At 43.9% G+C, this 24462-nt stretch overlaps 1 protein-coding gene across 7 annotated transcripts in view; it reads left to right on the top strand.

Annotated features, from left to right (window-relative positions):
* LOC112265009 (protein furry homolog) overlaps nucleotides 1-24462 on the top strand; it is a 212100-nt gene that overhangs the window by 139043 nt on the left and 48595 nt on the right. For all 7 annotated transcript variants that reach the window (XM_042295783.1, XM_024441990.2, XM_042295782.1 and 4 more), the window contains 11 exons: nucleotides 4729-4930; nucleotides 5531-5652; nucleotides 5902-6089; nucleotides 6296-6390; nucleotides 7157-7393; nucleotides 7599-7957; nucleotides 13005-13102; nucleotides 13344-13514; nucleotides 13859-13999; nucleotides 22044-22220; nucleotides 23511-23675. In XM_042295783.1, the coding sequence (XP_042151717.1) occupies nucleotides 4729-4930; nucleotides 5531-5652; nucleotides 5902-6089; nucleotides 6296-6390; nucleotides 7157-7393; nucleotides 7599-7957; nucleotides 13005-13102; nucleotides 13344-13514; nucleotides 13859-13999; nucleotides 22044-22220; nucleotides 23511-23675 (1955 nt within the window). The remainder of the gene's footprint in view (nucleotides 1-4728; nucleotides 4931-5530; nucleotides 5653-5901; nucleotides 6090-6295; nucleotides 6391-7156; nucleotides 7394-7598; nucleotides 7958-13004; nucleotides 13103-13343; nucleotides 13515-13858; nucleotides 14000-22043; nucleotides 22221-23510; nucleotides 23676-24462) is intronic.

Here is a 24462-nt window from a genome sequence, read left to right as displayed (position 1 = left end):
CGTCACACCGATCCTGAAGCCCATTGTCATGCCATTCATCGGCCGCAAGGATCTATACACAATTCCTGGAAGTATAAAATGTCCCAGTTCTTCCATGGCCTGCATACTCACCAGTTATGTCACTCATTGAGCATGTTTGGGATGCTCTGGATTGACGTGTATGACAGCGTGTCCCACTTCCCACCAATATAGATCAACTGAATGCGAAGGAGATGTATGAGGCAAATGATGGTCACAACAGATACTGGCTGGTTTTCTGATCCACCACTTTACATTTTTTGGGGGTATCTGTCCCCAACAGATATCTGTATATGCAGTCATGTGAAATCCATAGATTAGAGCCTAATTCATTTATTTTAATTTCATGATTTCCTTATATGAACCGTAACTATAAAAAAATAAATTGCTAAAAAAAATTAAGGGATTTTCCGTTTTATCAAACTGACCATATTAGACAGACAGCCTTGTGGTTCTATGGGGGTCTATGGTAGGGAGCGTAGCACTGGACACATTGCTCTTATCCATGGTTAATCTAGGTACAGGCATCAGCAGGGAATGGCTTACATTCCTTTCAAGGGAGAGCGCAGTTTCTTATCAAATGAAATGTTACAGTGCCTTGCGAAAGTATTGGCCCCCTTGAACTTTGCGACATTTTGCCAGATTTCAGGCTTCAAACAAAGATATAAAACTGTATTTTTTTGTGAAGAATCAACAAGTGGGACACAATCATGAAGTGGTTGTGAAGTGGTTGAACATGAAGTGGTTGAACGACATTTATTGGATAAAAGTCAAAGTCCAGACCTGAATCCAATCGAGAATCTGTGGAAAGAACTGAAAACTACTGTTCACAAATGCTCTCCATCCAACCTCACTGAGCTCGAGCTGTTTTGCAAGGAGGAATGGGAAAAAATGTCAGTCTCTCGATGTGCAAAACTGATAGAGACATACCCCAAGCGACTTACAGCTGTAATCGCAGCAAAAGGTGGCGCTACAAAGTATTAACTTAAGGGGGCTGAATAATTTTGCACGCCCAATTTTTCAGTTTTTGATTTGTTAAAAAGTTTGAAATATCCAATAAATGTCGTTCCACTTCATGATTGTGTCCCACTTGTTGTTGATTCTTCACAAAAAATACAGTTTTATATCTTATGTTTGAAGCCTGAAATCTGGCAAAAGGTCGCAAAGCTCAAGGGGGCCGCAATACTTTCGCAAGGCACTGTATTTGTCATATGTGCCCAAAACAACAGGTGTAGACTTTACCATGAAATGCTTAGTTACAAGCCATTAACCAACAATGCAGTTCAAGAAATAGAGAAAATAAAATATTTACTAAATAAGCTGTATATTTTTTTTTAAATAAATAAAAAATAACAATCACAAGGCTATATACTGGGGGTACCGGTACCGAGAGTCGATGTGCAGGGGTACTGGTTAGTCGAGGTAATTTGTTCATGTAGGTAAGGGTAAAATGACTATGCATAGATAATAGCAGCGAGATGCAGCAGTGTAAAAACAAAGGGGCTGGTCAATGTAAATAGTCCGGGTGGCCATTTGATTAATTGTTCAGCAGTCTTATGGCTTGGGGGTAGAAGCTGTTAAGGAGCCTTTTGGTCCTGGCGCTCCGTAACCGCTTGCCGTGCGGTAGCAGAGAGAACAGTCTATGACTTGGGTGACTGGAGTCTTTGACATTTTTCAGGCCTTCCTCTGACACTGCCTAGTATATAGGTCCTGGATGGCAGGAAGCTTGGCCCCAGTGATGTACTGGGCCTTAGACACTACCCTCTGTAGCGCCTTATGGTCAGATGCTGAGTAGTTGCCATACCAGGCAATGATGCAACTGGTCAGGATGCTCTCGATGGTGCAGCTGTAAAACTTTTTGAGGATCTGGGGACCCATGCCTTTTCCTGAGGGGAAAAGGTGTTGTCTTGCCCTCTTCATGACTGTCTTGGTGTGTTTGGACCATGATAGTTCATTGTTGATGTGGACACCAAGGAACTTGAAACTCGACCCTCTCCTCTACAGCCCCGTCGATGTTAATGGGGGTCTGCTCAGCCCGCCTTTTCCTGTAGTCCACGATCAGCTGCTTTGTCTTGCTCACATTGAATTAGAGGTTGTTGTCCTGGCACCACACTGCCAGGTCTCTGACCTCCTCCCTATAGGCTGTCTCATCATTGTCTGTGATCAGGCCTATCACTGTTGTGTCATCAGCAGACTTAATGTTGTTGGAGTCTTGTTTGGTCACACAGTTGTGGGTTCACAGGGTGTACATGAGGGGACTAAGCACTGGACCCACGCACCCCTGAGGGGCCCCCATGTTGAGGATCAGCGTGGCAGATGTGTTGTTGCCCACCCGCACCACCTGGGGTCGGACCATCAGGAAGTCCAAGATCCAGTTGCAGAGGGGGAGGTGTTTAGTCCCAGGGTCCTTAGCTTAGTGATGAGCTTTGTGGGCACTATGGTGTTGAATACTGAGATGTAGCCAATGAACAGCAATCTCACATAGGTGTTGCTTTTGTCCAGGTGGGAAAGGGCAGTGTGGAGTGCAATTGAGATTGCGTCATCTGTGGATCTGTTGGGGCAGTATGTGAATTGCCATGTCTAGAAAGTTACATATTCAACCAGTGGCGGTTGGTGCCGTTTAAGATGATGGAGGATGATATTATTTCTATTACAGCATATTGGATGACAGTCATTCATATTCCATTCACCCAGCTCAATGTAACATCGATAGGTTTAAGCTACTACATGATACTTCAATTTTCCCTGTACGCATCATGAGTTTGCTACATCCTAGCCTATGAATGAAAGTTTACAACGTAGGTGCACACAGAAAGAATTTAGACTAATCAAGGTGACAGACAGCAACACATTCAATACCGCCTTGCACACGCTTGCCTGCATCTAGCTGATCTAGGGTGTAATCATTAGTCCAACAGTTGCAAATTAGAGTTTCTATTTGACAAAGTCAGGTATGTTTATCCCGTTTTGTTCCGTTTGCTTCCATTTAAGAAAATGTTTTCAACAGTGTCGGCGGAATGAATACACCCCTGGTCACACGCAAACAGTTCACTTTCATAGCAGCCACATAAAAACAGCATGATCACTTTGCTCGTTTTATATATAATTCCTTCTCGCAATTATCTACGCGCTCTCCTCCTCTCACCTTTTCCCTTCGCTTGTGGACTTCATTGCACAACACATCAGCTGTCCAGGCGACCAGGCGAAATAACCTTTCCAAGCAAACCTTCACATCATGACCGTTAACCGCAACACACAGCCTACATTGTTGTCACGTCATAGGCAACTAGAATTAACGCTTTAGTAAACCCACTACAATCATGCAGTACAGTGTACAGTCAGAAAGCAGTTACACCGGCGGGCCAAGGTGGCAATAAATTAATAAAACCAAAGCTTACCTTGACTTGAACGAGTTCAAGTGCTGGATAGCCATAGCCAGCTAGCTAATATAGGATCCCTCTGTTTGAGCTGGGTGTTTGAGTAAGCTAAACTAGCTAGCTGCAGTTGCTAGCTAAGTGAAAGTTTAAAACATATACAACCAAATATAGCTATGTCTCTCTCACTCTCACTCTCAGTCAACTACTCACCACTTTTTATGCACTGCAGTGCTTGCTAGCTGTAGCTTATGCTTTCAGTACTAGATTAATTCTCTGATCCCAGTTCATGTTGCAAGAGCTCTGATAGGTTGGAGGACGTCCTCCGGAAGTTGTCATAATTACTGTTTAAGTCTATGGAAGAGGATGAAAGACATGAGCCTCCTAGGTTTTGTATTGAAGTCAATGTATCCAGAGGACAGAAGCTAGCTGTCCTACGGCTATCCCGGCTACAACAGAGTGCTGCTGAGGCTACTGTAGTACTTCATTGCAGTGTGTTGAATCCATTATTTGGTGACGGGAATATATTTAGTATAGTTTATCTAAAAAGGATAGCTTTGATTCATTATTTGTATTTTTATGAAATTCACTGAGGATGGCCCTCTCCTTCCTCCTCTGAGGAGCCTCCACTGTATTCAACATAGGACTACTTATCCTCTTGTTAAAAAAGATATGTTGATAGCATTATTATTTTATGACATACTTGACTCGATAAAGAAAACTTCACTTGACCTGACTAGGGACAAGCTGGTTTCTTGGATTCACTAGTTATATAATATAGAAAAACAGAGCATAGATTTCACCTCACACCTTGCTGCATTGGATTCACAACAGGAGCAGTCAGGAAGTAATGTGAAACCACAAAACGTACCCCCGTTAACTGGGTGCTGTTCATTAAACACGGTTTTGAAGTTCACGTTGCACCTCCTCTGTTTCAAAGCGTTTCCTCCTGTCTTGTGCCTTCTGAACAGTCCCAATTGTGACTCCTCTCCTTCTCTCTTTCCCTTTCCCCTCCCTCCCACTCTCATCCCCCTCTCCCCTCCCTCCCACTCTCATCCCCCTCTCATCCCCCTCATCCCCCTCCCTCTCCCCTCTCATCCCCCTCTCCCCTCATCCCCCTCTCCCCTCTCATCTCTCATCCCCCTCTCCCCTCTCATCCCTTTCTCCTTCTCTCTCTCATCCCTCTCCCCCTCTTATCCCTCTCATCCCTCTCCCCTCCATCTCCCTCCATCCCCCTTTCATCCCTCATCTCCATCACCCTCCATCCCTTTCTCCTTCTCTCTCCCGCTCCCTTCCTCATCTTCTTCCTCTCCTTCCCTCTCCCTCTCCCTCCCAGGTGGGATGGACTTCCTACGAGAGGGCCAGGCATCCCCAGTACCAGACTCTGGCCTCAGCTCCTCGTCCACCTCTTCCAGCCTCAGCCTGGGAGGCAGCACCTCCAACCTGCCCCATATCTCCTCCCAGGAGGCGGAGGAGCTGAAGAGCCCCTCAGAGACAGACGAGAAGACCAACAAGCTGATTGAGTTCCTCACCACCAGGTAGGTTGGCCACGGACCGAAGGACGTACAATCCGACGGACATGCAGAGAGTCGGCCAGACAGACAAACAGGCAGTTGGCCAACCAGTCAGTCACATAGTATGTACCACTACCAACAGACAGACACTCGCACAAACACACCGATTTGAGTGGAACACTAGAACTTCATTAGCTATTTATCCTGGCAAACGGAAATATAATTTGCAGGCCTTCATCTTGAAGATTTTTTGTTATCGATATATGGCCATGCAATTTCATGTCAGTTTAATCAACTTGATGTCAGTGTAAGAGAACAGGGAGCCAACTCCTCACGTCATATGCCACCTAGTGGTCTAGTGTGGCCAACACAACAACAAACTTGTCATTGTTGAAGTAGCAACACCACTGAAGCTCCACTTTGCTTTCCCCTAAGTACAGTACTAGGATCAGTTCCTCTCCCATCCTAACCTTAACCATTAGTAAGGAAAATTCTAAACTGACCCAAGATCAGCGTCTAGGGGCAATTTCACCCTACTGGTATACTTCTGTTTGAATTATACATTTGTTATCCTCTCTATGATATCATAATCGTTTATAAAACAATTGTGTTATTGTTTTCCAGGGCCTGTGGCCCCATGTGGTGTCACGAAGCTATCTCACCCAAAAACCAGACCTCAAAAAGCACTGAGCAGCTTGTCAACTTTCTGCGTTATGTGGTGTCGGTGTTCAAAGAGTCCAAATCAGGTAATCCTCCCCAAGAGTCTAGCGCTATTCTACACCTTACCACACTACATGCTCATGCCGGAACCACTGCACTTCCTTTCACCTATTGCCTTGTAAAAGCTAGTCTGACTCCTAGACATCAGACGGTAGACATCAGTGTGCGCGTGTGTGTCTGTGCGCGCATGTATGTGTATTTGCGAACATGCATGTGCGTGCCTGCGTGCCCATGCTTTGTGCGTGTGTGTCTCATACCTCTCCTGTGTGGGCCAGACTTCCACCTGGAGCAGCAGTTGAGTGACATAGCTCTGCAGATGGGTCTGTGTAGCTTGTCACGCCACTACGCCGGGAGGTCCTTCCAGGTGGTTCGGGGGCTGCGGCAGCCGCTCTCGGCCCACGCCGTGTTCGACCTGCTCTCGCGACTGGTGGAGGTGGTGGGGGAGCACGGGGAGGAAGTACAGGTGTGTGTGGGCGGAGGGAACGGGGGAGTGTCTGTGTGTTCCTGTGTGTGTGTGTTGTCTGTCTGTCTGTGTGCGAGAGTGTGCGCGTGTGTGTGTGCGCGTGTGTGTGTGTGTGTGTGTGTGTGTGTGTGTGTGAGTGTGCGCGTGTGATGTGGGCTTGGATGGTTGTGCAGATACCCAGTTTTAATGTCCTCCTGCTCTTCTAGGGTTATGTTATGGAAGTGTTGCTCACCTTAGAGTCTGTGGTGGACAACCTGGCTGAATGTCTCAAGAACAATGACCTAATGGCTATCCTGAACAGGTTGGTTTGCAGATCACTTTAAAACAAATGTATTAACATGTAGCTAGATTGGGATACGGAGGGATACAGTACATAAATTGCGTTGCGAACGAACTGCTGCCTCCAGGGGCGGAAGCACTACCACTAGATCAGGTAATGGACCTTTATATTCCCCTGGAACCCACACTGTTCTGGCTGTAAGAATGGCTGTAATTACTGGCGTTATAAAACAAGACTAAGTCAGCAAATGGATCACCTTCAACCAATCAGAAGTCCAAATCTTTTGATGTTCTCCAAATGCAACATAAGCTAAACCCACCCACAGTTGCTAAGAGGACACTGATTGGACTAGCTACTTTCAAGCCTGTCCAAGTGCCCCTTTATTGGAGAAGGTTCAGACTGAATCAGTAAAATGAACCAATAGTGAAACAGAAAGTAGTAGCTGCAGCAACAAATCACAATTTATTGGTCACATACACATGGTTAGCAAATGTTATTGGAAGTGTAGCGAAATGCTTGTGCTTCTAGTTCCGACAGTGTAGCAATATCTAACAATTCCACAACATTCCTAATGGAATAAGGAATGGAGAGGAATAAGAATATACAAAATGTAGTAGCTGTATCAACAGAGTTCACACATCTATTATCACTTACGACCTTACAACCCAGCACCCAAAGCTGTTTGTTCAAACAATTTAGAGTTGAGTACGCCAATCCTTTATTAGGTATTTGTTTGGCAGGTTGTTAAGGGTTTCAACTCATCGCTAGTCTCTTATTGGCTCTCCAGGGCATCCTCCCCAGACTTCCTTACCAGCGGGAAGCTGGTGTCCAACAGGAAGAGCACGGGGCAGCTGAACCTGTTCCAGCAGGGTCTGGGGACAGCTGAGCGCAGCCGTCACCAGAGGAGCTACTCCGTCCCCAAGAGGTTTGGTGAGGCTGACCGCTCATCCGACCCTCCTCGCAGCGCTACACTGGACCGCGTCCAGGCCTGCACCCAGCAGGGAGGGCTGACCAAGAACCGCAGGTAGGGGACAGCAAGTAGCCAAGTAGACTACAGCACTTTTTATGAATCCTTTCATTTGGCATCTCCCAGTCGTTTTGAGGTCATGTTCATAAGGATACACCTTGGTAAAACGTTTGAAAATTTGGCAAAGGCTTGGGGGTGCCACAAGGGGCATCTATTGGGATAGAAAGCCTAAAATAAATAAACGCATTGCTCTCCTCCGCAGTCCGTCCTCTTCCAAAGAGCCCCCGAGTGACCCAGCCAACGTCAACCACCCGTCCAACCTGCTGGCCACCATCTTCTGGGTTGCTGTGTCCCTGATGGAGTCAGACTTTGAGTTTGAGTACCAGATGTCCCTGCGGCTGCTCCTCAAGCTGTTGGCCCACGTGGCCCTGGACAAGCAGGAGAACAGGGAGCGGCTGGAGAAGCTGCAGGGCCAGCTGAGGTGGAGTGGCTTCGCCGGACTCCAGCAGCTGCTCCTCAAGGGCTTCACGTCCACTTCCACCACCGACCTCACCCTGCACATCTTCTGCCAGCTCACGCCTGTCTCGCGGGTGCCTGTGGTGGACACCTCACAAGCCATAGGTATGTTATCTGTAGTCCCGTGTGACTCAATTGGTAAAGCATGGCACTTGCAACGATATGGTAAAGGCTTAAATTTCAGCTTGCGGAACCCATATTATAAATGCATGCGCACATGACTGGAGGTCTCTTTGGATAACAGCGTCTGCTAATTGGTATATACAGTATGTACGGTGGAGTCTGAAATAATCGACACCCTTGATAAAGATAATGACTGAATAAAATAAATAATCCTAGTACTGAGCTACAGTTGAAGTCGGAAGTTTACATACACCTTAGCCAAATACATTTAAACTCAGTTTTTCACAATTCCTGACAGTAAACATTCCCTGTTTTAGGTCAGTTAGGATCACCGCTTTATTTGAAGAATGTGAAATGTCAGAATAATATTAGAGAGAATGATTTATTTCAGCTTTTATTTCTTTCATCACATTCCCAGTGGGTCGGAAGTTTACATACACTCAATTAGAATTTGGTAGTATTGCCTTAAACAATTTAAACTTGGGTCAAACGTTTCAGGTAGCCTTCCACAAGCTTCCCACAATAAGTTGGGTGAATTTTGGCCCATTCCTCCTGACAGAGCTGGTGTAACTGAGTCAGGTTTGTAGGCCTCCTTGCTGTGACCGACCAGCTCAAATCGGTCTTATGGAGCAAAATTTGAAATTGTGTTTTTTACATTGGATGTAAGTAGAGACTCAGAGCTACAAAATGGTATATCATACACTACAGTTGAGGAACATAGGGAAAGTAATTTTGCTTTGAACTTGTTAACCCACTTTTGAGTGTTTTTGTACTAATGGAGAGCCCTTCTTTGTCTACAGCCATTCAGCATTGTTCACATCTTCTTAAGCTTTGGCCACATTCATCTCTGGTTGATCCGAGCGTTCTGTACAAACAGCAGTCAAGCACCCAAGCTAACTTGCTAGCTACAGTACCAGTCAGAAGTTTGGACACCTTATTTTTTATATTTTCTACATTGTAAAATAATAGTAAAGACATAAACTATGAAATAACACATATGGAATCATGGATATATAATATATTTTATATTTGAGATTCTTCAAAGTAGCCACCCTTTGCCTTGATGACAGCTTTGCACACTCTTGGCATTCTCTCAACCAGCTTCATGAGGTAGTCACCTGGAATGCATGTCAATTAACAGGTGTGCCTGTTAATTGAATTTCTTTCCACCTTATTCAGTCCACCTTATTGCATTTGAGCCAATCAGGTGTGTTGTGACAAGGTAGGGGTGGTATACAGAAGGTAGCCCTATTTGGTTAAAGACCAAGTCCATATTATGGCAAGAACAGCTCAAATAATTACATCATTACTTTAACCTGTTGCGTCGAGTAATCCCGTATCCGGGAGTGTAATTATAGCCTCAAGCTCATTACCATAACGCAACGCTAACTATTTTTGAAAATCGCAAATTAAATTAAATAAATATTGGCTCACAAGCTTAGCCTTTTGTTAACAACACTGTCATCTCAGATTTTCAAAATATGCTTTTCAACCATGGCTACACAAGCATTTGTGTAAGAGTATTGATAGCTAGCATAGCATTAAGGCTAGCATTCAACAGGCAACATTTTCACAAAAACAAGAAAAGCATTCAAATAAAATCATTTGCCTTTGAAGAACTTCAGATGTTTTCAATGAGGAGACTCTGTTAGATAGCAAATGTTCAGTTTTTCCAAAAAGATTATTTGTGTAGGAGAAATCGCTCCGTTTTGTTCATCACGTTTGGCTAAGAAAAAACTCCATAATATCGACAAACATGGCAAACGTTGTTTAGAATCAATCCTCAAGGTGTTTTTCACATATCTATTCGATGATAAGTCATTCGTGGCAGTTTGGTTTCTCCTCTGAAGCAAATGGTAAAATACACGCAGCTGGAGATTACGCAATAATTGCAACGGAGGACACCAACCGGAGCACCTGGTAAATGTAGTCTCTTATGGTCAATCTTCCAATGATATGCCTACAAATACGTCACAATGCTGCAGACACCTTGGGGAAACCCATCCCATCCCATCTGGTTTCCTCTTAGTGGGACTATAATTTGTTTTTAAACAGGACAATGACCCAACACACCTCCAGGCTGTGTAAGGGCTATTTGACCAAGAAGGAGAGTGATTGAGTGCTACATCAGATGACCTGGCTCTCCACAATCCAGCCAGCCTCCACCCAATTGAGATGGTTTGGGATGTTGGACACATCATGGCTGGACTAGTCTCCTGTCGGATGCCGTGGTTGCCCTCGGTTGCCCTATATTCAAACGGTTCTCCTGTGAAGTACTGACCCGCAACATAAGCCTAGTTTCCTGAAACGGGTGACATGTTTTTATTAAAGTTTTCCAAAATGTATATCATTGTAAGTACAAAGACTTTACCATATCCCGACCACCTTTACTCCCTTCACACATCCAACCCCTCCCTACCTGTCCATCCTACCTCATTCCACAAAATAAAATGATCAATAGAAGTGGAGATAACATTACAGAAGTTTGCATCAGACATGAGAAGAGAATTGAATCTCCAACAGAGAGGAGTATGAGTTTGTCGAGGGCTAAAGGTCCATGGTCAGAAATTACAATGGGAAATATTCAGAAGAGGTGACATTTGGAAGTAAATTATGATCAATAAAGAAATAGTCAATACGAGAAAAATAATGGTGTACATGTGAAAAGAAAGAATACTCTCTTGCCTGGGGATTCTGAAATCTCCAGGGATCTGTACACCCATTCTGAACCATAAAATATGAGAAGGACTTTGACGTAGCAGAAGGAGACATATTTCTGGGTTTGGAGCGGTCTGAAGCCTGGCTAATAACACAATTCAGATCCCCGCCAATTATCAAAAGATGGGTGTTCAGAGAAGGGATTTTCCCCAGCAACCCATTTAACATTCAGCATATATATTGACCAGTACTGCAAGAGTTTGCCAAATGGTGCCAATTATTATTAAATGTCTCCCATTACTTTCTGAAGTGTATTATTTTACTAACCAAAATTGCAACCCCTCTGGCTATGGAGTTAAAGTCTGAATGGAAAACCTGCCTAAACCTGGAGTTTTGTAGCATTGAGTGATCTTTAATGAGCAAATGGGTCTCTTGTAGAAATACCCCATCTGCTTTTAGCTTTTTAAAAGGGGAGAAAACCTCTTGACAGAATTATTCATTGTTTTAGTATTCCAAGGTAAAAACTTTATAGGATTAGGCCTACCTATTCACCATCTAAAATATTGAAAGGAAAAAAGATAAAGATAAAATAGAGAACTGATGAAAAATGCAACAGTGTGTGTATATATATATATATAATGTGTGTATATATATATATATATATATTTATATATATATATATATATATATATATATATATATATATATATATATTTTACACTTTTTTATAAAAAGAAAAGAAACAAAAGGTCCCCCTCCCCTTTCACCCAAACCCAAAGTCCCCTTCCTCAGCGAATGGAATGCTTTGATGCATATGAATAAACAGAAAACCTTCCTATCCTAACACGGAGAGGCTCTGTAGCACAAGCAGTGAAATACATTTGAAAAGGCATTTACAAAACGGAAAAGTAGGTCAACAGATGGCGCCGACAGATAGGGCAGCTGTGCTTCTAGCTGCTAGGCAACTTTGCACTATATTTTTTTTTGTGTGTTATTTCTTACATTATTATCCCAGAAATGTCTTTGTGTTATTACATACAGCCGGGAAGAACTTTTGGATATCAGAGCGGCTGTAACTCACCAGCATTACGACCAGGAATACGACTTTCCCGAATCGGATCCTTTGTTCATACTCACCAGAGCAATTGAACTTATCCCAGAGGCTGATCCAAAAAACGCCGGCGTAGAGGAGGTATTCAGAGTGGACTTTTAGTCCGACTTATGAGGCACGCACACCACCCACCGCTTCCTGGTATGTTACTCACTAATGTTCAGTCTCTGGATAATAAAGTTGACAAGCTCCGGGTTGTAAAATACTCTGTTTCACAGAAACATGGCTCTCTCGGGATAGTCCGTACAGCCAGTTGAGTTCTCAGTTCATTGCGCAGACAGGAATAAATCTCTCTCCCGGAAGAAGCAGGGGTTTTCATGATTGACCACTCATGGTGTGATTGTGATAACATACAGGAACTCAAGTCCTTTTGTTCACCCGACCTAGAATACCTCACAATCAAATGCCAACCGTATTACCTCCCAAGAGAATTATCTTCGGTTATAGGAACTGCCGTGTATATTCCCCTCAAGGAACTTCACTGGACTTTATGCAAACTGGAAACCACATATCCCGAGGCCGCATTTATTGTAGCTGGGAATTTAAACAAAGCAAATTTGAGGAAAATGCTACCGAAGTTCTATCAACACATTGACTGTAGTACTTGCGCTGCTAAAAACACTCGACCACTGCTACTCCAATGTCCGGGATGCCTACAAGGCTCTCCCCCGCCCTCCCTTAGGCTAATCTGATCACTACTCCATTTTGCTCCTCCCTTCCTAACGGCAGAAACACAAAAAGGAAGTACCCATGCTAAGAACTATACAACGCTGGTCTGACCAATCGGAATCCACGCTTCAAGATTGTTTAGATCACGCGGACTGTGTGTGGGCGGAGGGAACGTGGAGTGTGACCGCATGAGACTCCGTATCGGTTGGACTGGAGTCTGTGCCATTACCATTCACGTTTGCCATCGAGGTTCAAACGTTAGTGACAGGTCTTCTGCTCCTCAGATCGTGTGACATTTGAATCAAAAAGATAACTTACACATTCATCACTCGAATGTGATATGTAAGAAATTGAAATGCAAAGTACAAATTTGGCTAAATTAACTAATGCGTAGGAGCCTCGTCCAAGAGCGTCTTCGTTCACATGCTCAGCCGCGTCAGTTGGTTCTTTGTGTCGGTCTCATTTTATGCCGTCACTGTAGCACTTTGATTTTCTTTCAATAAAAAGCGAGTTATAAATGAAATCTATTGTTATTCATTATTATTTATAATTTTTGAGTGAAATGGAAGCCCTATTTCTCTTGTTCCCCAGGTTTTCCTCTGAACGTTCTCTGTCTGCTGCCACATCTGGTCCAGAACTTCGACGGCCCATCCCAGTTCTGTAAAGACGTGGCGCAGAGAATAGCTCAGGTTAGTCTCCTCGTCAACTTTCCAGTCAATGTGCGTCATTTAATAGATAAACGAGGACTTTACACATGCAAAATGAGGTGAAATAGGTCAATTTTCTCCAGAAATTAAGTAAATATAAAGTATATAAATGTACTCTTGGTCATTTTGAAATCGAATTCATGTCAATCTAATTCATTATTTATGATTCATTGCCAATATGTACCGTAAATATTTAGTATTTGATTTCTGCTTGGATGGCCAGGTATGCTTAGAGGAGAAGAATTCGAAACTGTCCAACTTGGCCCATGTGATGACCCTGTACAAAACACACTCGTACACCCGGAACTGCTTCTCCTGGGTCAACGTCGTCTGTCGCTATCTCCACGAGGCCTTCTCCGAGATCACCCTCAACATGGTCACTTACATGGCCGAGGTCTGTTTGGCTGTTCTATGGATAACCATACTCCTTTTAAGCCTGATTCACACTATAGGGCCAAACCAATCCAGTTCAAGACGAACTGTACAGGGCTGGCCTGGTTTGGTATCTACCTTAGTTGCTGGAACCGTGCAGGAAAGGACAATGTGAGAAGAAAATATCTGAGCCAGTATAGTGCTGTTCAGGTCAGCCCTATAGTGTGAATTATCCTTAAGAGTTTCTGATGCATAAATTAAGTTTCTCCTCGAGTAATATGGATCAATGGATTAAATCGATCAATGTAGGGCTAACCATCCATTTCAGACTGTGTCATTAACTGTGAGTGTGTTCTGATTGGCCAGTTGTTGGAGAAGGGTCTACCCAGCATGCAGCAGACCTTGCTCCAGATCATCTACAGCCTGCTGAGTCACATGGACCTGTCAGTCATTCAGGCCAAGCCATTCAATATGGAGGTCCTCAAGACCATCGAGAAGTTTGTCCAGGTGAGAGGAACATGACGTTGTTATTAGTGAAATAATACGTTTTGAAGTTGAGGACTTCTCCCCTCCTGACTGACGGGCCATTTCAAGATGGCTAAAGCCTCTGCTGACCTTGTGTTTAGCCCAGCTGACAGCAGCTAGCTCGCATAGCTTGGAGATTGGAGCCAGCTGCAGCTATCTAGCTGATTTTTCTCTGTCAAATCCATTATGGAAGATACTGTAGCAAGAGCCAGTGTCTGGATTTAGTTTCATAACACAATCGTTCTACAAAATCTTGCTATGAAAGTAGCTTGCAAATTAGTATCAAATGTTCATCATGTCGTGTTAAAACATGTTACTATGAAAACGGTATCAACTGCGACTTGAATGCCCGCTCTTAAGTCAGCTCTGCTGTTTTACATCACAATATACTACATATAACTGGCTAGTTGTGTCTTGTCTCGTCTCCCCTTAAGTCGGCTGTTAGATCCTTGACGGAACTACTGATGTCCCTACAGGTGTAAGCTAACGTAAACTAACTCACTCTTGTTACATCGCCTTGGTCCGTACAATTGACCTTATTTTAGCGCCCAAAAAACGTAATACTTCCAGATCGACTGTAATGTCAATACCATTGTAAAGCACAATTTCTCCCCTTTCCAACAAAATCATTGACGAGACCTCCACGATGCCCGTTTCTGCATAATTCAAGAAGGCAATGAGCTCCGAGTCTTTTTAAAAATGGCAGGTGGGGAAGCAAACTAATGTGTGATAGTGAGAAGGGGAATGGCGTGTGGGGAAATGGCTTTTTTTCACTCGATCTGTCCAACTTATTACCTTATCGCCTCCTAAATGTAAATAAAACACTATAAAGAGTTTATATAATGTGTCATGAATTGGGTTTTTAGGGCGGTGCTAAAGTGATCTTCAGAAGTAAACATTGGCTTTTGAGAGTCATGATCGCTTGCGGTGACGACGCAAAAAATGACTAGGTGCTACACCTGGTGGAGAGATTGTAAGACAGCAATAGTTGCTTTACGCGTGCTGTACTTTACGGCATGAAACGTCACGATGTAACGCATGGTCCGTTTTTTTCAACTTTTCTCCAATACTATAAAGCCATTACCATGTTGATCAACGCTTGAATAGAAACGTAATTCACACCCCAGACTTAAGTCAACACAGTCGCTACAGTCCCATTAGTTTTCTTTGCAGCCTCATTTGAATGTTGCGGTTGCGCACATTTGTACGGAATGGGGTGAGTTTACGTTACATGTGGACATTGCACAAACAATGCCCAGATTTAATGTAGATACATTTATCTACAACAAATGTATGGGTGTGTTTCTGTTACAAAGACAAATCATTTTATGCTGTAAATATCATATTGATGTGCTTACAAAGACAGTATGCCTACACATACCTAGCAAATACAAATAAGTTGTGTATAGAGTACAACTAGAATGGCATTCTATTTGTCTATTTGGCCAAATCTAAGGATTTGGCTGTCTAACCACATACTGACATGCACAGCTCTCTGGGTGAGGTTCTGTCTTCAAGTCTCCAGTGGGTGATGAAATTCTTCCATCTGTGTAATGTATTACAGGTTATGGACAATGTAGTCAGGTGGCAGGACAAGTGGAGTGCATGACAATCCTGGATATGACAGAGTTTGCCTCAACCCGTGGGGTCCTTCAGGCAGAGTTTAATAACTACAGGCAAATACCCCATAATGTCAAAGTGGAATTATGTTTTTAAAAATGTTTATAAATTAATTTAAAAATGACAAGCTAAAATGTCTTGAGTCAATATGTATTCAACCCCTTTGTTATGGTAAGCCTAAATATGTTTAGGAGTAAAAATATGCTTCACATAATATTTGTTTTTTTAAATTGCCAAAATGACATACCCAAGTCTAACTGCCTGTAGCTCAGGACCTGAAGCAAGGATATACATATTCTTGATACCATTTGAAAGTAAACACTTTTTGTGGAAATGTTAAATTAATGCGGAGAATATAACGCGTTAGATCTGGTAAAGGATAATACAAAGAAAAAAACACGTGCTTTTTTTGTATTTCTTTTGCACCATCTTTGAAATGCAAGAGAAAGGCCATAATGTATTATTCCAGCCCAGCATCAATTTAGATTTTGGCAACTAGTTTTAGACTGATCCAATGAACCATTGCATCACTGTTCAGAATGTTATATCAAGGCTGCCCAAATGTACCTAATTGGTTTATTAATACATTTAATACATAACTGTGCACTCCTCTCAAACAATAGCATGGTATTATTTCACTGTAATAACTACTATAAATTGAACAGTGCAGTTAGATTAACAAGAATTTAAGCTTTCTGACAATATCAGACCTCGCTTCGAGTCCTTAGGAAACTCTGCAGTATTTCATTTTTTAATGTATTATTTCATACATTGTTACCCCAGGCAATCTTAAGTCTTATTACATACAGCCGGGAATAACTATTGGATTTAAGAGCGACGTCAATTTACCAACATTACGACCAGGAATAAGACTTTCCCGAAGCGGATCCTCTGTTTGGACCACCACCCAGGACAATGGATCTAATCCCAGAAGTCGACCCAAAAAAACGACGCCGCAGGTGGAGCGACCTCCTGGTCAAGCTCCGTAGACGCGTAAATCGCCCAATGCTCCCGAGTATACGTCTCGCCAATGTTCAGTCTCTTGACCACAAGGTAGACGAAATTTGAGCAAGGTTTGCCTTCCAGAGAGACATCAGAGATTGTAGCCATGTTTCCGTAAAACAGAGAATGTTATCTCGGGATATGTTGTTGGAATTGGTTCAGCCACCGGGCTTCTCCATGCATCGCGCCGACAGAGATAAACACCTCTCTGGGAAGAGGTGCATGCTTCATGATTAACGACTCATGGTGTAATCATAACAACATACAGGACCTCAAGTCCTTCTGCTCTCCCAACCTAGAATTCCTTACAATCAAATGCCGGCCATATTACCTTCCAAGAGAATTCACATCAGTTATCGTCACAGCTGTGTACATTCCCCCACAAGCAGACACCACAACGGCCCTCAAGAAACTTCACTGGGCTCGATGTAAACTGGAAACCATATATCCTGAGGGTGCATTTATTGTAGCTGGGGACTTTAACAAAGCAAATTTGAGAACAAGGCTACCTAAATTCTATCAACATATTGATTGTGTTACTTGCGGGGTAATACACTTGATCACTGCTATTCTAACTTCCGCAATGCATACAAAGCCCTCCCCCACCCTCCCTTCGGCAAATCCGACCACAACGTCGTCTTGCTCCTACCGTCTTATAGGAAGAAACTCAAACAGGATGTACCAGTGACGAGAACCATTCAACGCTGGTCTGACCAATCGGAAGCCACGCTTCAAGATTGTTTTGATCACACGGACTGGGATATGTTCCGGTCAGCCTCAGAGAACAACCTCTCACTCAACGTCAACAAAACAAAGGAGATGATTGTGGACTTTGGCTTGGCACCCAAAACCCTGGCAAACTTTTACACAGATGCACAATCGAGAGCATCCTGTATCGCAGCCTGGTACGGCACCTGTTCCGCCCTCAACCTCTCCAGAGGGTGGTGCGGTCTGCACAACGCATCACCGGGGGGGGGCAAACTACCTGTCCTCCATGATACGTACAGCACCCAATGTCACAGGAAGACCAAAATGATCGTCAAGGACATCAACCACCAGAGCCACTGCCCGTTGACACTGCTACCATCCAGAAGTCGAGGTCAGTATATGTGCATCAAAGCTGGGACCGAGAGACTGAAAAACAGTTTATATCTCAAGGCCATCAGACTGCTAAACAGCAATAACTAACTCAAGAGGCTGTTGCCTACATTCAGACCTAAATCACTAGCCACTTTAATAAATGAATCACTAGTTACTTTAAACAATGCCACTTTAAATAATGCCACTTTAATAATGTTTACATATCTTACATTACTCATATCATATGTATAGACTGTACTTTATACCATCTATTGCACCTTGCCTGTGCCACTCGGACAATGCTCATCCATATATTTATATGTACATATTGTCATTCACCCCTTTAGATTTGTGTGTATTAGGTAGTTGTTGGGGAATTGTTAGATTACTTGTTAGATATTACTGCACTGTCGGAACTAGAAGTACAAGCATTTCTCTCCACTCGCATTAACACCTAGAAGCTAGAAACCAATGTACACAGGCAGTTAGAAAAGCCATGGCTAGCTTTTTCAAGCAGAAATTTGCTTCCTGCAACACAAACTCAAAAAAGTTCAGGGGCACTGTAAAGTCCATGGAGAATAAGAACACCTCCTCCCAGCTGCCCACTGCACTGAGGATAGGAAACACTGTCACCACCGATAAATCCACTATAATTGAGAATTTCAAGAAGCATTTTTCTACGGCTGGCCATGCTTTCCACCTGGCTACCCCTACCCCGGTCCACAGCACTGTACCCCCCACAGCAACTCGCCCAAGCCTTCTCCATTTTCTCCTTCTCCCAAATCCAGTCAGCTGATCTTCTGAAAGAGCTGCAAAATCTGGACCCCTACAAATCAGCCGGGCTAGACAATCTGGACCCTTTCAGATGATCTGCCAAAATTGTTGCAACCCCTGTTACTAGCCTGTTCAACCTCTCTTTCGTGTCGTCTGAGATTCCCAAAGATTGGAAAGCAGCTGTGGTCATCCCCCTCTTCAAAGGGGGGTCACTCTTGACCCAAACTGCTACAGACCTATATCTATCCTACCCTGCCTTTCTAAGGCCTTCGAAAGCCAAGTCAACAAACAGATCACCGACCATTTCGAATCCCATCATACCTTTTCCGCTATGAAATCTGGTTTCAGCTGGTCAATGGGTGCACCTCAGCCATGCTCAAGGTCCTAAATGATATCTTAACCACCATCGATACGAGACAATACTGTGCAGCCGTATTCATTGATCTGGCCAAGGCTTTCGACTCTGTCAATCACCACATCCTCATCGGCAGACTCTATATCCTTGGTTCGTCAAATGATTGGCTCTCCTGGTTCACCAACTACTTTTCTGATAGAGTTCAGTGTGTCAAATCGGAGGGCCTGTTGTCCGGGCCTCTGGCAGTCTCTATGGGAGTGCCTCAGGGTTCAATTCTTGGATCGATTCTCTTCTCTGTATACATCAATGATGCTGCTGGTGAGTCTCTGATCCACTTCTACGCAGACGACACCATTCAGTATACTTCTGGCCCTTCTTTGGACACTGTGTTAACAACCCTCCAGACGAGCTTCAATGCCATACAACTCTCCTTCCGTGGCCTCCAATTGCTCTTAAATACAAGTATAACTAAAAGCATGCTCTTCAAACGATCGCTGCCTGCACCTGCCCGCCCGTCCAACATCACTGCTCTGGACGGTTCTGACTTAGAATATGTGGACAACTACAAATACCTAGGTGTCTGGTTAGACTAAACTCTCCTTCCAGACTCACACCAAACATCTCCAATCCAAAGTTAATCTAGAATTGGCTTCCTATTTCGCAACAAAGCATCCTTCTCTCATGCTGCCAAATATACCCTTGTAAAACTGACCATCCTACCAATCCTCGACTTCGGCGATGTCATTTACAAAATAGCCTCCATTACCCTACTCAATAAATTGGATGCAGTCTATCACAGTGCCATCCGTTTTGTCACCAAAGCCCCATATACTACCCACCACTGCAACCTGTACGCTCTCGTTGGCTGGCCCTTGCTTCATACTCGTCGCCAAACCCACTGGCTCCACGTCATCTACAAGACCCTGCTAGGTAAAGTCCCCCCTTTTCTCAGCTCGCTGGTCACCATAGCAGCACCCACCTGTAGCACGCGCTCCAGCAGGTATATCTCTCCGGTCACCCCCAAAACCAATTCTTCCTTTGGCTGCCTCTCCTTCCAGTTCTCTGCTGCCAATGACTGGAACGAACTACAAAAATCTCTGCAACTGGAAACACTTATCTCCCTCACTAGCTTTAAGCACCAGCTGTCAGAGCAGCTCACAGATTACTGCACCTGTACATAGCCCATCTATAATTTAGGCCAAACAACTACCTCTCCCCCTACTGAATTTATTTATTTTGCTCAATTGCATGCCATTATTTCTCTCTACTTTGTACATTCTTCCACTGCAAATCTACCATTCCAGTGTTTTACTTGCTATATTGTATTGACTTCGCCACCATGGCCTTTTTTTTGCCTTTACCTCCCTTATCTCACCTCATTTGCTCACATTGTATATAGACATATTTTTCTACTGTATTATTGACTGTGTTTGTTTTACAACAACACAGTTACACATGGAGTATGTGTCGAACTGCTTTGCTTTATCTTGGCCAGGTCGCAATTGTAAATGACAACTTGTTCTCAACTTGCCTACCTGGTTAAATAAAAGTGAAATTAAATTTAAATTAAAAATCTGCTAACCATGTGTATGTGAGCAATAACATTTGATTTGATTTGACATATGTCTATGTCCTGGGAAATGTTCTTGTTACTTACAACCTCATGCTAATCACTTTAGCCTACTTCCCGTAGGGGACCCACCGATCCTGTAGAGGTGAACATGATTTTTTAATGACTACCTCATCTCTGTACCCCACACATACAATTGTCTGTAATGTCCCTCAGTCGAGCAGTGAAGTACGAACACAGATTCAACCACAAAGACCAGGGAAGTTTTCCAAATCCTCGCAAAGGGCATTGATAGATGTGAAAGAATATAAATAATTGCAGACATTGAATATCCCCTTGAGCATGGTGAAGTTATTATTTACACCCAGTGACTACAAAGGTACAGGTGACCTTCCTAACTCAGTTGCCGGAGAGGAAAGAAACCGCTCAGGCATTTTACCATGAGGCCAATAATGACTTTAAAACAGTTACAGAATGTCCTGGTTGTGATATAAGAACTGAGGATGGAAATAGTAGTTACTCATCAATACTAACCTAATTGACAGAGTGAAAGAAGCCTGTACAGAATCAAAATATTCCAAAACATGCATCCTGTTTGCAACAAGGTACTAAAGTAATACTGCAAAAATGTGGCAAAGCAATTCACTTTTTGTCCTGAATACAAAGTGTTATGTTTGGGGCAAATCCAATACAACACATTACTGAGTACCACACTCCATATTTTCAAGCATAGTGGTGGCTGCATCATGTTAAGTGTATGCGTGTAATAGTTAAGGACAGAATAAAGAAACAGAATATAGCTAAGCACAGTTAAAATCCAAGAGCAAAATATGGTTCAGTCTGCTTGACACCAGACACTGAAAGATTAATTCACCTTTTAGCAGGACAATAGCCTAAAACACAAGGCCAAATCTACACTGTAGTTGCTTACCAAGAAGACAGTGAATGTTCCTGAGTGGCCCATTTACAGTTGGCTCAAATCTGATGAAACTCTATGTCAAGATCTCCAAGATTGCCATCACCACAGCAGCCTAATTACCATGGCCTTACGATGTCTACCTGAGACTCCAAGCCAAACTCTACAGAGTCCACCTTCCTGATTCTTAATCTGCAGCCTTTGGCTTCATCCGGTCCAGTCTCATCCCCTCGGGAATCCTTCTCACATCCTTTCTATATTATAAACCCATTTCAATCTGTTCAAATCCAATTTTATTGGTCAAGGATAGCAGATGCACATGGTTAGCAGATGTTAATGCGAGTGTAGCGAAATGCTTGTGGTCAATGTCTGGTCCTTGTGAAAAATAATATGATGAACAGAATACTGAATGTAGTATTCCTTTAACTACTGCAAAAAGGGAAAACAGAGTCTTGCGTCTCAGCAACAAATTTAAAGGCACACCCAACATGACTCTATAAACAGCCTGCTGTGTTGGCTGCAGGCCCTCATTCCAGGCTCACACACACTGAAACCTTTCTCCTGGCGGATTCTCCTCAGAGGCTTTGCTTTATGCTTCTTTGATAAATGAAAACATTTTTGACGTCATATGGTGGATATCTTCTGACAGACTCTGTGTTGTGTGTCTCTCTCTCGTTGTGTGTGTGCTCTGTCTGCACACGCTCTTCAGACGGCCCACTGGAGGGAAGCCCTGAACATCCTGAAGCTTGTGGTGTCCCGGTCGGCTAGCCTGGTGCAGCCAACGTCCCCCCACAGCGAGCTGGCCCACCTGGACCTCCAGGTGTGGGAGCGCTCCTCCAAAGCCCTGCCCGGGAAAACACTGGACTTTACCTTTGACATCTCTGAGGTTAGTCAGACATCAATGGTTCTCGGGTTCTTTTGATCTGTTTCTCTCTCTTTTGCTCACTCTGTCTTACTTTCTCCCACTCTCCCTCTCTCTCACTCTCCACTCACTCTAACTTCCTCTCACTCTGATGTAATGTTGTCGCTCCCTGTCTGACAGCCAAGCCACGGACAAGACAGGGTTTGTTCTGTGCATGAAGCTGTTCTGTGTTAAAGACTGCTTCCCAAATGGCACCCTATTCCCTATACAGTGTAATACTTTTGATCAGGGCTCTGGTCAAAAGTAGTGTACTATAGGGAATAGGGTGCCATTTATGTCAAAGCCAAATGTTTGTTGTTAAAAGCATGAAAGGCACTTAGAGGAATGTTTACGGTCTCGTGTTTTCTTGTACTTTTCCTGTGTTTTCCAGGGTGTGGTACTGGTGTGAGACTGTTGATGACTGGATCTGTTTTGGACAGGAAACATGTCTTTCCTTCCAGTTAATTACAGATTATGCCTTTTAATAATGACCCCAGTAGATTTGCAGGAAAGCTAGAAAAGTGTACACACAGTAAACACTCCCAGCCAGTCTGGGCAGAGTTAGACTAGAGAGCGAAGTTGTGAGGGCTAACAGACAGACAGACTGGGAAGTAATGTATGATTTATGTATGTCTAGGAACCAAACAGGCAGCTATTTGTGAGGTTTATGAATGGCAGGAAATATTGTCAGACAGGTCTACTGCCGTCCTTTGTGTGGGAATCAGGGAGGAGGAGAGTTCAAACTGGGCTGGGGTGGAGAGGGAGTGAGCTCCAGCCAAACAGAGAGCATTACAGCCTAGAGAGGAATGATTGAACAAACTTACCTCTCGTTTCTCAGACAAATTCCTCAGTATTTTTAGACGGAAGGGGGTGGGGAGAAAAACACAACAGAAGAACAGCATGTTACCGGAGGCACATGGAATCTGTGTAAATTGACTGCAGCTGGATTGAATAAGCTAATTTAGCCAAGCTGGGGGATATCTTGTTTTCCTAATGTGCGAATCTCTCCTGCTCGGTAATTGAGCTGCTGGGGCTATGAACGGCTGCCATTGGACAGTGCTAAGAGCTTAACAAACGCTGCCTGGCAGGTGTTCAAATATTGATGAGCGGCTGAATAGTTGGCCTGCTGGGAGGGCTAGACTGGAGCAGCCATAGAACAGAGGAATGGGAGCTGTCCAATCATGGACTTACTGCTGCAGAGACACTCCGGTTATGCTCCAAACCTGTGCTCTGTGTGTGACTAACTAAGGTTCCTACGTGTGTGTGTGTTTGTAGACCCCAGTGATTGGCAGGAGGTATGAGGAGCTGCAAGGTTCTCCAGGCCGGGAGGGGAAAAGCCGGGCCATCGCTGTGACCTGCAGCACCTCCTCCACCTCCTCGGGCTCCACCTCCAACAACGTCCTGGTTCCAGTCAGCTGGAAAATACCCCAGTCCTCTCAGGTCAGTGTCACCCTTTCTCCCTTTTCTCCCACAATTTCTCAGGTCAGCCTCCCCTTTCACCCCTCCTTCCCCAGTCTTTTCAGGTGAGTGTCTCCCATTCTCCCCCTTTTCCATCAGTCCTCCAATGTCAGTCTCCCACTCCACCCCCAGTCCTCTCAGGTTAGTGTCCCGCTTACATTTTACATTTGAGTAATTTAGCAGATGCTCTTGTCAGACTCCCTTAAAATGGCATTTGGCTTTTCCAGTGTTTGCTGCAGAGTGTGGTGTGTCCTCAAATTCACCTCACCTCTGTCACAGACTGGTCTTCCCTGGCTGCCTGACCCTGCTGAGACCCCGTCACCATCTGATCCTCCTAACACGCGGCATGACAAAGAATTACCTTGGTGCACATTTATACATTGATTCTATTATTGGATAATATAATGGTTCAATAATTGAAATGACCATCATTCCCAGACTGTAGCTTTAAGCTGCTGTCCTGTAGCTACTGTAGGTCTACTCATCAATTCAAGATAGAACTTTATATCATTCACTGATATTGTTAATATACTGCAAAATTCCCCTGAGCTCCCTAGACTGGTCTTCCCTGGCTGTCTGACCCTGCTGGGACCCCTGTCACCATCTGATCCTGTTGTGTACTGTCTGCACTAGAGGGCTGCATTCCTACTGGATGTCTGCGGGACCTTGCTGCGCAGTCAGCATTTTTCATGCTACGGGCAAGGGGGGTCATAAAGACGACTTTCGGATGCAAATATTTTTGTTGTCCCACAGATTATTTGGAAACGGT

The sequence above is a fragment of the Oncorhynchus tshawytscha genome, linkage group LG13 (genome assembly GCF_018296145.1).
Source record: "Oncorhynchus tshawytscha isolate Ot180627B linkage group LG13, Otsh_v2.0, whole genome shotgun sequence".
Classification (NCBI taxonomy): domain Eukaryota; kingdom Metazoa; phylum Chordata; class Actinopteri; order Salmoniformes; family Salmonidae; genus Oncorhynchus; species Oncorhynchus tshawytscha.
This window is presented reverse-complemented; position numbering and strand designations above follow the sequence as displayed.